This window comes from Marmota flaviventris, chromosome 1 (assembly GCF_047511675.1).
Source record: "Marmota flaviventris isolate mMarFla1 chromosome 1, mMarFla1.hap1, whole genome shotgun sequence".
NCBI classification, from domain to species: domain Eukaryota; kingdom Metazoa; phylum Chordata; class Mammalia; order Rodentia; family Sciuridae; genus Marmota; species Marmota flaviventris.
The window spans coordinates 114251661-114269849 of record NC_092498.1 but is presented as its reverse complement, the minus strand read 5'-3'; the positions used below and the strand labels follow the sequence as shown (position 1 = coordinate 114269849).

The window sequence follows — 18189 nt, the reverse complement described above, 5'->3', positions numbered from 1 at the left end:
GAGAAGTGAAAAATTGTACTCCATTTGTGTACAATGAATCGAAGAACATTCTGCTGTCATGTATAACAGATTAGAACAAATAAGTTTAAAAAAATTTTAAATGAAGAAGAAATTGAGATGTTCCTAGGTAATAAAAACAAACTATTTGGGGCTGGGATTGTAGCTCAGCAGTAGAGTTCTTGCCTAGCATGTATGACACACTGGTTCAATCCTCAGCACCACATAAAAGTAAATAAACAAAATAAAGGTGTTGTGTCCATCTACAACTAAAAAAAATTTTTTTAAAAAACAATTTGTTGCTAGTATGGATGTTCTACAAATAATATTAAAGGAAGTCTTTCAGGCTACACTGAAACACTAGAGAGTCACTTAAATCCACATTAAGAAATAAAGAGGACCTGTAAAGGAAACTGCAGAGATAAAAGATAATACAAATATGTTTAGTTTGAAGCTTTGTTTTTCCTCTTATCTGATTTAAAAGAAAATGGCATACCATAAAACTAAGTTGATGGGCTCATAATGTATAAAATGTAATTTTTATGACAATAGTAGGACAAAGGAATGTAGAAGGGAATAGTTATACTGGAGTAAGATTTTTGTATACTATTTAAATTAAAATGATGTAAAGGAAGGAAGAATAGAGCTATATGGAATGTTTTTGCATACCATTTTAAAGTTATATAAATTCATACTACATTGTTTTAAAGTGAAACATTAGTTATAATCCCTAGGCAATCACCAAGAAAACTTAAAATATATACAGTTGTTGGGCATGGTGGCGCACACCTATAATCCCAGCTACTTGGGAGACTGAAGCAGAAGGATCAAAAATTCAAGGCTAGTTTAAGCAACTTAGTGAGACCCTAACCCAAAATAAAAAGTAAAAAGGGCTAGGGGGGGTGTAGCTCAGTGGTAAAGTACTTGCCTTGCAAGTGAAAGGTTCTGGGTTCAATCCCTACCACTGAAAAATACACACACACACACACACACACACACACAGAGAGAGAGAGAGAGAGAAAGAGAGAGAGAGAGAAACAATTGAAATGATATACTAGAAAATATCTATTTAATACAGAAGAAGGACGCAATGGAAGAACAGAGAGCCAGAGAAGCCATAATATATACAGAAAACTAGAAAAATTGCAGGCATAAATCCATCTCATCAACAGTTACATTAAATACAAATGGATTAAGCATTACAATCAAAAGAAAGAGATTAGCAGAAATGGTTTAAAAAACATGATGCAACTATATGGTGTCTGCAAGATACTCATTTCAAAAACACAAATAAGTTGGAAAGAAAAATATGGGAAAAGACATACCACACAAAGTAGTAACAAAAAGAGAGTTGAAGTGGCTATATTAATATCAGACAAAATAGATTTTAAGATAAGAATTCTTACTAGAGACAAATAATATTTTGTAATGATGAAAGAATCAATCTTTCAGGGAAACATACATTTACAAAAACCTATGTACCCAACAACCCACCAAAAAATACATGAAGCAAAAACTTACAGAACTAAAGAGGGAAATAGAAAATTCAACAATAATATCTGGAGACTTCAGAACTTCACTTCTAATGATAGGACAATTTATAATGTAAACAAAGAGAGCTGAGTGGACTGTCTTTATTGATCTGGGCTTGTGGTCAACTAGAAGTTAGGTTCTATAATCTGGGACTATCTTATTCACATTTCTGGTATTGGTGTGCTGTTGGCCAGGGAACAGCAGCAGCTGAGTCAGGTGTCTGTGATCATCCAGCAGGCCTTCCTGGGCTTCTTGGAAAAGGAAAAAAAGAGATAAATATTCTAATACATGAAATGACCTAAATGGGGACAAGGACCCTAGTGAAAGAACTCAAAATATCAAGAAGGTGACCTGGGCGGGGTGCAGTGGCATACACCTGTAATCTCAGGGACTTGGGAGGCTGAGGCAGGAGGAACATGAGTTCAAACCCAGCCTCAGCAATTTAGCAAGACTCTGAGTAATTTAGCAAGGCCCTGTCTCAAAATAAAAAACACTAAAAGGGCTGATGATGTGGTTCAGTGGCCAAGCACCCCTGGGTCCAATCCCCAGTAACAAAAACAACCTGAGAAGGTGACCTGGTCCTGGTCCAAGGAGACAGGATGAGTTTGTTGGGAATCCACTGGTCATGAGGAACCGTAGGTCACTGAATGATATCAATTCTGCTTCTAATTATGACTAAGCAAGATCCTACTGGACTCACTCTCACACAGAAAACAACCATAAAATCTAGATGTGATTTTTTAAAAAAGCTCCCTGAATGCAACGGACAGTAAGGGGAGGGCACGTTCTGGAGGAAGGAAGCCGTGAAGTGCATTTCCATTTTTTGCAAGGATCACATGCAGTCAGAGGAGGAGCAGTATGATGGGAGTACTGGTAGGGGAAAAAAAGTCTTTCTGGCCTGGGAAACCAGAACAGTGAAGTCCAGGAAACTACAGACTGACCAAGGAGATGGAAAAGTGAGAATGGGATCCCAAAAGGAAAAGAGAAAAAAAAAAAAAAGGATGATACTCAAGTCACATAATGCATGGAACAATCCAAAGCACTTCAACAAACAACAAAGTATCTGAACTGAGATTGAGCTACCACTCAAAGAAACAGTTCATAGTTCTATTCTAAGATAATCATCTGCCAAATAAATCGACCACAATCAAAAACTATGGAAAACCTTCTCAAGAGAAAAAAAAAAATCAACTCTAAGAAGTATTCAAATAAGCCAACAAATGGCAGGAAAAGCAAAGAAAAGGGAAGACAAATTTAAAAAGAAATAATAAAACGGTAGATGCAAAATCATCACCACCAATAATTACAGTCAGTGCTAGTGAAAAAAATTCCAATTAAATGGCAGAAATTGACAAGATTTATTTAAGAAGTAAGACATAGCTATATGCTATCCAAAAGAGATGAATTTTGAATATAAGGTCACAGAGATTGAAAATACATGGATAAAAATGATCTACAGAGGTTGGGTTGTGGCTAAGCGGTAGAGTGCTCGTCTAGCACATGCAAGGCCCTGGGTTTGATCCTCAGCACCATATAAAAATAAATAAATAAAATAAAGGTATTGTGTACAACTACAACTAAAAAATAAATATTTTAAAAAATGATCTAGAGGGGCTGGGGTTGTAGCTCAGTGGTAGAGCACTTGGCTCGCACATGTGAGGCACTAGATTCTATCTTCAGCACCACATAAAAATAAATAAAATATTGTGTTCATCTACAATTAAATTTTTTTTTAAAAAAATGATCGATAGAGTAAAAGACAAAGAGTAAGTAGAAGAAGGCTAGAGTACTTAATATGAGACAAATAATTTTAAGACAAATATTACTACCAGAGAGATTCTTTATCATCATCTTTCATGAAAATAAAATGATCAATTTATCAAGACATAATAATATGTTATATGTATACATTAATAGTATGGACCTTGAAATATAGAAGCAAGTCTGGCGTTGTGGCGCACACCTATAATCCATGCAACTCCGGAGGCTGAGGTAAGAGGATCACAAGTTCAAAGCCAGCCTCAGCAACTTAGTGAGGCCCTAAACAACTTAGTGAGACCCTGTCTCAAAATAAAAAATAAAAAGGGCCAGGCTTGGTGTCCCAATGACTCAGGAATCTGAGACAGGAGGATTGCAAGTTCAAAGCCAGCTTCAGCAACGGCAAGGCACTAGGCAAACTCAGTGAGACTCTATAGGGCTGGGGATGCGGCTCAGTGGTCAAGTGCCCCTGAGTTCAATCCCTGGTACTACTACTACTACTACTACTACAAATAATAATAATAATAATAATAATAATAATAATAATAATAATAATAATAATAAAATGAAAAATTAAAAAGGACTGGGGATGTTGTTCTGTTGTTAAATGCCCCTGGGTCCAATTCCTGGTACAAAAAAATAAGTAAGTGAATAAACAAATAAATGTAAACAAAAAACCCTATTTAAAAAAAGAAAATACATAAAGCAAAACTGACAGTATTGCTGTACATGGTTGGCATATCTGTAATCCCAGTAACTTGGAAGGCTGAGGCAGGAAGATCACAAGTTCAAGGACAGACTGGGCAATTTAGTGAGACACTGTCTCAAAATAAAAAATAAAAAGGGCTGGGAATGTAGCTCAGTGGTAGGGTGCCCAGTACCAGAAAAAAGTAAAATTAATAATATTAAGGTGTTAAATAGAAAATTTCAAAATCTTAGTTGGAGACGTTAACTTTTTATTGCAGCAATTGATAGAATAACTAGGCAAATAAGTCAGCAAAGACACAGAAGTTCATATGAACATTAGCAATCATCTTGACTTAACTGATATCTACAGGACTATACCTGACAACCACAAAATTTATATTCTTTTCAAGTACTATGGTAGACCCTCCAGTATAAACTATATGCTAGGCAATAAAACAAGCCTCAGTAAATTTTTTTTACTGATAATTTTTTTTACTCTTTATGACAATTCATAAGGAAATTTTGATATTTCACAAAGGATATGTTGTTTGAATGTAATGAAATCAAACTAGAAATCAGCAATAACAAAATAACTAAGAAAATACCAATATTTGGAGATTAAACAGCATTTATTAAAAATACCAAGGACTGAACCCAGGGGATGCTTAACCACTAAGCCATGTCCCTAGCCCTTTTTTTGTTTTTGTTTTTTTAATTTTGAGACAGGGCCTCACTAAGTTGCTGGGACTGGCTCTAAACTTGCAATCTTCCTGCCTGCCTCAGCCTCCTGAGCTGCTGGGATTATAGGCATGCACCACCATGCCCAGCTAAACAACAAATTTCTAAATAATCCATGGATCAAAAAGGTTCTTAGAATGAAAATCAGAAAATATTCTTAACTGAATTATAATGAAAATATTATGTTAAAACTTGTGGAATGGCTTGGGGACATAGCTATGTTGGTAAAGAATGCTTGTTTCACATGTACAAGACCCTGGGTTCAATCCCCAGCACCACACACAAAAAAAAATCTATTGGCCAAATTATATTGTTGTATTATGTGTTTGTATAATATGTAACAACAAATCCCATTATTACCTACAACAATATTCAAAAAAAATTGTGAAAAGAAAAAAAATCTGGGAATAAATAAAAACAAAACATATGTAAGCCTGAACTGTAAAAACTACACAAAGCTACAAAGGGAAATAATAGAAGGCATAATAACATGTTCACAAATTGGAACACTCAAGAATGTTAAGATGGCAGTTCTCTCCAAATTTATCTAAAATTTCAATGCAATAATTTTAACTTCCCAGTAGACTTTTTAAGAAATCAAGTCTGCAACTTTATATAGAAATGTGAAAACATAGAATAGCAAATATAACTGAGAAAAAAAATGAACAAGGTTACAATACCTGATGTTAGACTTTCTGTAAATCTGCAATAACTAAGGCATCATGGTTAGGGCATAAGAATAAATACATAGATCAATGGACTACAACAGAAAATTCAATAATAGTCTATAGGGTCAAATGGCTGGATAGTCCCCAACTTACTTACAATGGTTTAACTTATGATTTTTCAACTTTCTAATGGTACAAAAGTGATATAAATTTGGTAGAAAACAAACTTGGAAATTTGAATTTTGATCTTGTCCCAGGCTAGCAGGAATGGGCTGCAGACCCATGTGCACAAAACAAAGATCATGCAGTAGGGATCATGCAGTAGGATGCCATCTAATGAAGCTGAGCAGGGGCAGTACACCACAGTTCTTATCAGCACACAATCACAAGTGTCTAACCGTCTGCAGTGTGTTGTACAGTGTAGCTAGTGTTTTTTTATATAGAAACTTAATAAATTACATTAGATAGTCAACATTCTATTATACAACAGGATTTAATGTTAGATAATTTTGTCCAACTTAGACCAATGTTTAAGTGTTAAGAGCACATTTAAGGGAGGGTAAGCTAATCTATGATGTCTGGTAGATTAGGTGTATTAAATACATTTTTGATTCATGCTGTTTTCAACCTAGGATGGGTTTATTGTGACATAGCCCTAGTGTAAGTCAAGAAGCATTTATGTGCCCAAAACAAAGATAACAAAGCAGGCACAGTACACCCATAGTCCCAGCTACTTGAGAGTCTGAGACAGATCACTTGAGCCCAGGAGTTTGAGAACAGCCTGGGCAACAAAATGAGGACAAAAAGAAAAAAAAAAAAAAAAAAAAGTAACAACTCAAGCCTTTCAGTATTCAAGAAAATATAGATAATTACAGTGATTCATTAAAAATATGAAATATCCCTGATTAAATAACATTCTGAAAACAAGTAGGTACTGACAAAATAAAATTAATTAATTTTAAATTTAAGGAGAGAAACATGACCTCTGTACCCCATCCAAAACATCTGCCCAAAAAAGGACGTCAAACAATCCAAATAACTAGAAGGAATCCTATCAAGAGGGTGAGAGAAAAAAATAAAATTCCAAACATACAGAAAAAGAATTAAACTTGGAAAGAGAAAGCATATTTCCAAAGCATTAAAAAGGAATCCAGTCACCAGCATACAAGCTCAATGAAGTCATTCATTCTACATTTTGCTAAAGTACAGATTATTTTACTAATACCTGTACTGAATCAATAAATATTACACTGAACTACAAAAGATTCTGTGAAATTCAATAAACTTCTACCTTTGGCCATTTGGGATTGAGAAGCCGGGCTTTGATTGCGTCATCCAGTGCCTTGTCATACTGCTGGATTTTCATGTAGGCTGCAGATCTATTGCTGTATAAAATGCAGTTCTGAGGGTCAACAGCCAGGGCTTCATTGTACAGGACAATAGCTGTGTGGAAATCGCCATCGTGACAAGCCTGGTTACTCTGACGAACTTTCTCAACAAATTCAGCTTTGCTCAGTACTGGTTCATCAGGACTTCTCCGGCCAATAGTCTTAGCACCAAAAAGAGAAATCTACAAACAAAGAAATTGTCAAACACAGTTCAGATAATCCAGTCAAGTTCCTTGTTTGAACCTCAATAAAACATGGATATTCTTCCCAATCTGCTTTACATTATACTTGACTTTTGTCCCCTGAAATATAGTAAATTTTCCATGAAGCAGCCAACACAGTGCCTTGAATACATACATATATTTGTGTAACAGTTATATACATTCATATTTGTATGAATATTTGTACAAATTTATTGACTTGACAGGATGGAGGAATGAATGGGTTGAATGAATGAATAAATAAATAAATGCAAAAAAAAAAAAACTGAGGTTTTCCTTAGCAATTTAAAGTTAACTAGGGAAAAACCAAAATAAAAACGTACATAGACAACATGATTTCAACATGTTAAGATCGTTCTACTTCAAAAAATAATGAAAGCATAAAATCAAAATACTAACAATGCTAAGCTGTTACTTACTTGATGTAACATTATGGAGCATTTTTTACTTTCTTAAATTTTCTTTCCTATCCAAATGTAAATAATGAGTACATGCAAGTTTAAAAAAAATTAAAGTATCTTAATGTACGATTCAATCTTTTTGGACTGGCAAATTTGGTAACTGAATTTGACTACTACCATGAAATTTCAGCATCAGATTAGGGAGACCACACACAAAAAATTCAGCTGTGAAGTATATCCTGCAATCTGAGATCTGTTTTTCAAAATCCCTAAATTTTCTGTGATTTGATAACAGTGACCTTAAAACCAAAGAGAGTGAATGAGTCGAGTTTTAATTCATTTTTAAAACTGCATTAAGTTTAAAGAGAAGAAATTTAACACAATAGTATCAGGAGAGATATTTCATAATTCTAAGCAAACCTGACCTAAGCAAAAATATTTTTTTAAAAAAGTATAATTTTCTACCCCATGTCTTCATTTAAGACCAAGTTCAATACTGTCCTTCAAAAGAGGATGAATCTGGGTCTGGGGGTTGTGGCTCAGTGGTGGAGCGCCTGCCTAGCACATGTGAGGCACTGGGTTCAATCCTCAGTACCAAACAATACATAAATAAAAGAAAGGTATTGTGTCCATCCAAGTGTGTGAGTGTGTGAGTGAGTGAGTGTGTGTGTGTGTGTGCGTGTGAATTTCAAAAGAGGATGAATCTGATTTGATATAGTACGCCAATGTACACAACATAATAGATTCCTCACCAAAATGTCTATACTAAAAAGAACAATTTCCACAAAGACAGATCTAATCTACATTTGTGACCATTGTTCTTCTCCTCATAAGGATAGTATATCCTAGACTTTCAGGATAATTCAAATTGCTAAAATATTCTAGAAGTTTCAAATATCTGTGTTTAAGGTATATCCTTCAACTTCCTCACACTGGAAGTAGCTAATCAATGATGTATTATTAAAGGTTTTTTAAAAATAATGATCATGAAACATATTGTTTGAAAGTGAATGAACTATGTAATGTTTACTAAACAATAAGGATTTCCCTAAACAGTTTTGATTTTTAATTACTTTATCCCATCGTCAAATCAATGTACAAGACATTGAATACATGTAAAACTGATTTCACTTGGAAAATACAATCATCGTGACTTTGCTTAAGGCCAGAATTAGCCACAAGTTGTAGAAATAAATTCTATTTCTGGGTATCTAAAAAATAACTAGCAAGAGGTCATGAAGATTTTCCCCTATGTTTTCTTCTAGGAGTTTTAGGGTTGAAAGCCTTAGTCTAAATCATCAATCATTTGAGTTGATTTTTGTTTTTGTGTTTATTTTGGTTTTGATACGGCGGATTGAACCCAGGGCTGCTTTATTACTGAGCTACATCCCCAGTCCTTTCAACTTTTTTATTTTTGATCTTGCTAAGTTGCTGAGGGCTCACCAAGTTGCTGAGGCTGACCTTGAACTTTCCATCCTCCTGCCTCAGCCCCTCAAATCACTGGGATTATAGACAAATCCCCATATCCAGCTTGAATTGATTTTTGTACATGGTGTAAGATAAGGATTCAATTTCTCTTTCTTCTTTTTTGCCTGTGGATATCCAGTTTTCCCAGCACCATTTATTGTAGACCATCCTTTCCCCATTGTGTATGAATGTAAAATAAATTGGTATAACTATGGTTTATATGAGCCTTATGATAATCACAAAGCAAAAACCTATAGTAGGTATACAAAAGTTAAAGGAATCAAAGCATACTAAAGAAAATCATCAAATCACAAAAGCAGATAGTGAGAGGAAGAACAAAAGATCTACAAAAGGGCAAGAAAACAACTAACAATACCAAGTTCTTTACCTAACAATAATTATTTTTGATGTCAATGCATTAAATTTTCAAATCAAAACACAGAGTTGTTGAGCAAGTAAAAAGACAAAATCCAACTGTAGGCTGCCCACAAGAGACTCACTCCAGCTTTAAATACAGACTGAAAAGTAAAAACAGAGAAAAAGATATTCCACACAAATGAAAAACAAAAGAGAGCAGCGACTGCTATACAGACAGCAGCAATCATAGACTAAGTCAAAAACTGTTACTGGAAGCAGGGCGCACATTGGGGTCCCAATGGCCCAGAAGGCTAAGGCAGGAAGATCACAAGTTTGAGGAAAGCCTCAGCAACTCTGTGAGACGCTCAGCAACTTCGCAAGATTTTGCCTCAGAATAAAAAATAAAAAGGGCTGTAATTTGGTTCAGTAGTAAAGCCTCTGGGTTCAATAATACCCAGTACTCTTCCTTGGACCCTCCAAAAATAAAAGTAACCGGAGACAAGGTGTTATGGTTTGGATGTGAGGTATGCCCCAAAAGCTCATGTGGGAGACAATACAAGAGAGTTCAAAGGGGAAATGATTGGGTTGTGAGAGCCTTAACCCAATCAGTGAATTTATCCCTGATGGCTGGAGGCAGACAGGGTGTGGCCTTGGGGTATATATTTGTATTTGTCAAGTGGAGATCTCCATGCTGCCTCAACATCATGTGAGCTGCTTCCCTCTGTCACACTCTTCTGCCATGGTGTTCTGCCTCACCTCAAGCCCTGAGGAAGAGAGCTGGCTGTCTATGAACTAAGACCTCTGAAACTGTGAGCCCTAAAATGAACTTTTCCTCCTTTACAATTGTTCTAGACGAATCTTTTAGTCACAGCAGCAAAAAAGCTGACTAAAATACAAGGTTATTATGTAATGATAAAATAGTCAACTCACCATGAGTGTATAATAATTATAAATATATATGCACCCAACATCAGGGCCCCAAGATATATAAAGCAAATATTAACATTTAAAGAGGAAATAAACAGCAATGAAAAAATAGTAGGGGATTTTAATACCTCACTTTTAATAATGGACAGATCACCTGACAGAAATCAATAAGGAAAATGTTAGATTTGAACTATACCTTAGACCAAATGACCTAACAGACATATAAAATATTCCATCCAAGAACAGCAGAGTACACATCTACTGTTAAAAATATTAATGCAAATGATGTAGGAAAAAAACTTTCCACTTTTATATCAAAAATATAGGTCAATAAAAGAATTAAATTTTAAAATAAAATTATAAAAGTTGCAATAGGGAAAAAATTTAAATATTAAAAAATGTTTTTAAGCTGCCTACAGAGTTATTGTGTCCCAGCAGATTGGTGGCATGCCCCAAATCCTTGGGGGTTAGTACAGAAATGCCATCAGGCCTAATTCACTGAGACATGAATTCAATCATGGTGAAATTGGAAACTGTTAAGCTTTTTGCAAGCAGATTTTGTAATATGTGTCTGTGTGCAGCCTTTCTCCTCAGTCAGAGGGGTTTTACTTACCATGAGTTGTACCCTCCCCTCTCTCCAGCTCTAGTCCCACCTTTCCAAGACCTAGCTATTTCTACCTCAGTGGGTAAGTCATTTACCACTCTGTGCCTCAGTTTACTCAGTAGTTTACCATTAGACTGTGACTCCTTGAGGGACTTTGTCATAATCATTATTATATCCCAGCACCTTGCACCATGCCTGGCCCATGGGAAGTGCTCAGTGAATGTCTGACAGATCAGTGAGTGCATGATTGCAGAATGAGGTGGATAAAACCTGGCTTGTCTGTCACACAGGATTCTGTGAGCATCTGAAGCCTCTCTTGCTTTCAAGGAAAAAAACTGAAGCAACTTGAAATTAAGACCGTGTATAAAAAGATTTACAATAGGGATCCAAAATCAAAATATTACAAAATAGTGGATTCACATACTCTGAGCTCAGCAGCTTTGCCAATCCTGACCTCTGCTGGACACCAGCTCCTCCCCCCACAGTCCCTGCTTTTTAATTTCTATATGCTTGGGGACTGCTAGCCTTGAGGCATCTTCTCCCTCTGACTTAGACAAAAAGTTGTCTTTTGAAATCAGCCAAAGAAAAGCTACAGGGGGCACTGGTCACTGGACTAGTTGGTGATATGGTTTGACAAGATAGGGAACACAGGAGGAACAGCAAGGGTGGGATAAAAATTTCAAAAAAGTTGTGGACATGAAAGTGAGAATTCAGGCAGGAGGTTGTATATGTGTAGGTCAGGTGCTCTTGGAAAGATCTGAGCTCTGTGTAGTAGATTGGGCAGATATTAGTTGACACGTGATCTTGTAAATCATGAGAGTAGAAGAGGTCATCTAAGGAGAATGTAAAGAGGAGAGGCCCAGGAACAGCTGTGTTTAAGGGGAATACAGAAGAAAGAGCCTTTCCTGAGAAGAAATAACAGGGAAATAAAACTAAAGGAGACAGTGTCCCAAAACCAAGGAAGCATTGCCAAAGGTGAGCAGCAATTCCTGACTTGTGAAATGTGATGAATGTTCTGCCTTATACATTGTTCTGAGGGTAAAATGAAATCATGTCAGCAAAAGTCTTATGTAAATCGTAAATGTGTTACATAAATGAAGTAGCTCCGCCACTCCAAAAAAAAAAAAAAATGTTTTTAAAAAGTTCCAGCAGGAAATATGGAAGAAATTTTTATTACACAGAACCGTGGAAGGTCTAAGTACAACACAAAAAATAACAAAAAAACATAAAAGACCAATACATATAATAATATAAAATAGTTATCTGCATGAAAAAAATAGGTTTAAAAAAAGACCAAAAAGATGAGTAACAAATCAACTTTTTTGGTTTTGTTGGTGCTGGAAATTAAACCCAGGGCCTTATACATGCTAGGAAAACATTTTACCAATTGAGCTATAATCTCAGACCCAACAAATCAACTTGTTAAAAAAAACAACACATAAAGCTGGGCTTGGTGGCACATGCCTACAATCCCACTGACTCAAGAGGCTGAGGCAGGAGGATTGCAAGTTTGAGGACGGCCTCAGCAATTTAGCAAAGATCTACACAATTTAGCAAAACTCGGTCTCAAAAAAAATTAAAAGGGGGGCTGGGGTTGTGGCTCAGCAGCAGAGCGCTCACCTAGCATGTGCGAGTCCTGGGTTCGATCCTCAGCACCACATAAAAATAAACAAGATAAATTGTGTACAAATAAAAAATATTTTTAAAAATTTTTTTAAATAAAAAGGGTTGAAGATGGTTCGCTGGTTAAGTGCCCCTGGGTTCAATTCCCTATACTTAAAAAAAGAAAAAAATAATAAGTAACACATGATAAAGGGCTAGTTTCTTTTATATAGAAAAGACCCCTACAAATCAATGAGAAAAAAGAATCCAATGAGAAAATGGCTAAAGGGTATGAACAGACAGATCAAAAATAAAGAAAGAAAAAAAGGGAGGGAGGAGGAAGGAAGGAAAGAGGAAAGAAAGAAATACATAAGGCTTTTAAACATATTTTTTAAAAATGTATGATCTCAATTTTAAAAATAAATTAAATATCAATGATAGTATATTTTAGCCCTCCTACTAATAAAAAATATTAACAATATACTTTGTTGCTAAGGAGTAAGGAAAAAGTTACATTCACATAACTGGTGGAAGTACAACTGAATATAATTTCTTAAAAGAACAATTTATAATACCTATAAAACGTAAAAGTTGCATATCCTGTGAAGTCTAGAAATTTTTCCACTTCTAAAAATTTATACTATAGAAACACCTGTATATACTAAGTCATCCAGACAAGAATATTTATACAGCATTTAACATGAGGTTAGAAAATAACCTGAATGTTAGAAAGTAGAAAAATGGAAAACTTTTAATAGATCCATATAGTTGACACTGTTATGGTTTGGATATGAGGTGTCCCCCAAAAGCTCCTGTGTTAATGCAGGAACGTTTGAAGGTGAAGTGATCGGATTGAGAAAGCTGTAATCTAGTCAGTACATCCTAGTTTAAAAGGACTAATTGGGTGATTAAGCATAGGCAGGTGGAGCATGACCGGAAGAGACAGGTCACTGGGAGTGTACCCTAGAAGGGTTCATATTCTCTGACACCTCTTCCTATCTCTTTCTGCTTCCTGGCCACCATGAGTGGAGCAGCACTCCTCCCCCTCACCCTTGGGCCTCACCTTGGGCCCAGAGCAATGGAGTCAGCCAACCATGAACCAAAACTTTTCAAGGCTGGGGTTGTGGCTCAGAGGTAGAGTAGAGGCACTGGGTTCTAACCTCAGCACCACATAAATATAAAATTCAGATATTGTGCCCGCCTACAACTAAAAAATATTTTTAAAATAAAATAATCTTTTCCTTCTCTAATTGTTCTAGCCAGGTATTTGGTCACAGCATCAAAAAGCTGACTAACCTAGATACTATGAATCCAACCCAATGAATGAGGCAGGTTTTATTTATGGATATGGAAAGAAAAAAAAATCAAGATGCAGAAAGGATGTTTAGAATAAGTTATATTTCATGAAAAATTGGAAGTAAATAATGTACACCAGTATACACATTTATGTGCTTAAACAAACATGGATTAAATAGACCAGAAACAATAAACTACTAGACTGCCTCAAAAGAGAATTATTAGAAGACTGAATAGCAGGGTGAAAGGAGACTCTACTTTTGTTTATCTGATATTTCAATAGATGCATGTATTACCTACTTTCTTTAAAATATAAAATCATTCTGAAAACAGAGCATAGCTGGCTTTTTTATTTATCAGTGTACTCATATAGAAGTGTAAGATCTGTTCATTCTCTTAAGAGTATCTGGCTGAGAAACTTGCCTTTGGATTTTGGCCCAGAGCTGAACAAGACTAGAGAAAGGGCTTTCATTTTCTAAATCACACAAAGTCACTCTCCACTCACAAGTTAGTCTGCCTAGGGAATAGGCCATTTTCAAATTCACACAAAAGCACCATATGGGTCAATAAAGGTCATATGTTAGTTATCTACTATTAAAACAAAACAGGCGGGCCTAGGATTGTGGCTCAGTGGCAGAGTACTCGCCTAGCATGTGCGAGGCCCTGGGTTCGCCTTGGCACCACATTAAAAAAAAATAAAGGTAACGTGTCCAACTACAACTAAAAAATATATATTTTTTTTAAAAAATTTTTTAATTAAAAAAAAAAAAACAGGCCAGGTGCAGTGGTAGTCCTAGTTACTCAAAAGAGGCCAAGGCAGGAGCAGGAGGACAGCTTGAGCCCAAGAGTCGAGGCCAGCCTAGCAGGGCCCTATCAAAAAACATTTTTTAAAGCCAGGTGCAGTAGCATACACCTGTGATCCCATTGACTTGTAAGGTTAAGGCAGGAAAATCTCAAGTTCAAGGCCAGCTTGGGGAACTTGGCAAGACCCTCAAAATAAAAAATAAAAGGGGCTGGGAATGTAGCTCAGTGAAAGAGCAACCCTGGGTTCAATCCCCACAAGATAAAAGAGAGAGAGAGATGACATGTACAAATTTCACTAGAGAATTGACCACGGAATAAAGAATTCAATGTACCTTGCTAAACTAAAATATATAATACCAGAAATTAAAAACTATATGAATGGATTTAGATTTAGCAAGATTTTATGCAACAGGATTAATAAAGTAGAAGACAGGTCCATAGAAAATACCCAAACTGAACCACAGAAAATAAAAAGAGAGTGGGTAAGATGAGCATACTAAAGACATAAGTAACATGCTCAAGAAAGAGGTGTAATACATATATGACTGAAATTCTGGAAAGAACAGAGAGACAAGGTAGTAGAACACTGTTTGAGTATCTTTTTTAATGTTTTTATTAGTGCATTAAGGTTATACATAATGGAGTTCATTTTGACATAATACATGCATAAACTCTGAATAACTTGTGACCAAAAATTTTCTAAAACTGATGAAAGACAACAACTTTAAAGCAATATTGAACACATTGCTTAAAGAATTTCATCCAACCCCAAGATAACACAAAGAAAATCACCACTGCACACGTCATAGTCAAACTGCTAAAACACAAAAATAGAGAAAATATTAAAGCCGGGGGAGATGCATTTCCTTCAAATAAGCTATAAGCTGTGTACTCAACAGAAAAGATGGAAACTGAAACAGGACCTAACCTAAAATTCTATACCCAGAGAAAATATTCTTCAAAAACAAAGGTGAAATAGGGACACTTACACATTGTTGGTAGGATACACAATAGTGCAACTGCTGTGGAAACCACCTTGGCAAGTCCTCAAAAGATAAAAGTTATCTTATGACCTATTAAGTGTACTCCAGGACATCTACTGAAATGAACTGAAAATATAAACTACATAAAAACTAGTAGCCAGGTGCGGTGGTGCATGCTTATAATCCCAGCATTTCGGGAGGCAGAAGCAGGAGGATTGCAAATTCAAAGACAGTCTCAGCAACTTAGCAACTCGGCAAAGATACTGTTTCTAAATAAAATATTTAAAAAGGGCCAGGGATGTGGCTCAGTGGTTAAACACCCCTGGGTTCAATCCCTAGTATCAAAAAAAAACTAGTACACAAATGTTGAGAGACATTACTTATAACAGTCAAAAAGTGAAAACAATCCAAATGTCCATCAACTGATGAATAAACAAAATGTGGCAAAACCATACAATGGAATATTAAATCAACCACAAAAAATGAAATACCAATATATATTACAACATGTAACCCTGTAAATGTCAATGTGAAGTGGAAGAAGCTCTAGACACAAAGTATGCAGGACTGCACATATTCTATGATTCTCTTTGTGTTAAATATTCATAATAAACAAACCTACAGAGACAGAAGGCAGACTAGTAGTTGCCCCGGGTTAGCAAAAGGGAGAAATGGGGGCCCTGGGATTGTAGCTCAATGGTGGAGCGCTTGCCTAACACACGTGAGGCACTAGGTTCAATCCTCAGCACCACATAAAAAATAAATAAATAAAATAAAGATATTATGTCCACCTAAAACTAAAAATTTTTTTAAATATTTATTTTTTAGTTTTAGGTGGACACAACATCTTTAGTTTATTTTATGAGGTGCTGAAAATCGAACCCAGTGCCTCACGCATGCTAGGCAAGCGCGCCACCACTTGAGCCACATCCCAAGGCCCTAAAAAAACATTTTTAAAAAGGCAGGGGAGGAATGGGGAATGACTCCTAATGGCAGAGAATTTCTTTTAAGAGTAAGCCAATGTTTTGGAATTAGATAGTGGTGATTGCTGTATATCACTGTGACTACACTAAAAACCACTGAACTGTACACTTTAACATGGGTGCATTTTGTGATATGTGAAATATATCTCAATTTTAAAAATAAAAGTAAAACAAAACTTGATGAATCAAAAACAGGAATTAACAGTAGGTCTACATTAAAAGAAATATTAAAATAAACAATGAAAGAAAACTATCCCAGGGAGAAACATGGAAATGATTAATACTAGAAAGAATAAATAAAAATGAATATCATATATGCAAAATAATAACTGTAATGTGAAGCTTAAAATATTTATAGCACAATAAGTAGGAGGTGGGAAATAGAGCTAAAGTTCTATATGGTTTCTCAAGCCTTAATATATAGGTAATCACTTGAGGACTGTGTTAAAAGGCAGATTCAGATTCAACACATTCACAGTGGGGCATGAGACTCTGCATTTTATAAAGTCCTGATGATGTAGAACTATATGCCACATTTTATCAAGGTTCTAAGGTTTTACCAGACCCAAGTAAAGAGTAAAATATTAATTTTATTAGACTATATTAAATCAAGGATTTGCATTGTATATAATCAAGTCAAGGAAATTATGACTGAAAACGTAATTAGCAAGTTAACAGAAAAATAATAAAATCATATTAAAACTTGATTCATCTAAAAGAAAGTGGAGTAGAAAAAAAACAAACATTTTTTAAAAGGGGTTTGCCCTGCAGTGCAACCTAGCCAACAGTGAAAGAAAGATAATAAGATAGGTGGAGGTAGGGAATGGGTCAAATATGTTAAGAAATAAAACTTAAGGCCTTAGGTTAGGCAAATACTCCAGAGCTAGAATACAATAAGATTATTTTTTAATTTTTTTTTTTAGTTGTAGATGGACACAATACCCATGTTTTATTATTTATTTTTTATGTGGTGCTGAGAATCTAACCCAGTGCCTCACACATGCTAGGCAAGCACTCTACCACTAAGCTATAACCCCAGACCCATAATAAGATTATTTATATGCCAGGTAAGCTCCTAGGCACTACAGAATAAAAATCCAGAGAAAAAACAAAGTAAGTGGCTTGTTAAAAATCAATAAATAAAACACTGACTCCATCTGTGAAAATTAGGCTTTAGGCAGTTCTTTATGTCTTGCAAGCCCTGAGCTTCCATAGGGGAAGAAGTCCTCCTACACAGGCTGCACCTAATTAGACCAGTGATCAAAGACCAGTTCAAAGAGTAACTAATCAGAAGGAAGTAAAGTTGGCCATGCAGATAGAAATGGATTTAGGTGTCTAAAGGTAGGGGGGAGGCAATAAGGACTAGCCATGTTGGAGAAAGGGCAGAAGTCAGTGTAAGTGCAGAATAGAAAGTAAAAGTGTGTAAGGTAAGAAAAGTAAATGGGATCCAAATTATTTACCAATATGGCAGCCACCAGGTATATGTGGCTCTTTAAATTTTTATTTTACCAAATTAAAATTAAAGAATCAGTTCCACAGATGTACTAGTCACACTGCAAGTGCACAATAGCCACGCTTGATAGCTAGTGGCTAACAAACTACAGTGCAGATGCAGAAATGTCCATCTTCACAGAAAGTACTATTAGACAGAGCAGGTTTAGAGCTTTATAGGCTGTCAAAAAGAAACAGAGAAGCTACATCATCAGCCTAGACCAGAGGTCATAAGCTCTTACAAGGCCAAATCCTAAAGCAGAACTGCCACTTATCCTTTAATA

General features: G+C 35.6%; 1 protein-coding gene across 2 annotated transcripts in view; it reads right to left on the bottom strand.

Annotated features, from left to right (window-relative positions):
• Positions 1-18189, bottom strand: part of LOC114108264 (tetratricopeptide repeat protein 28) — a 594959-nt gene that overhangs the window by 554488 nt on the left and 22282 nt on the right. For both annotated transcript variants that reach the window (XM_071614927.1, XM_071614928.1), the window contains exon 2: positions 6673-6951. In XM_071614927.1, coding sequence (XP_071471028.1) covers positions 6673-6951 — 279 coding nt within the window. The remainder of the gene's footprint in view (positions 1-6672; positions 6952-18189) is intronic.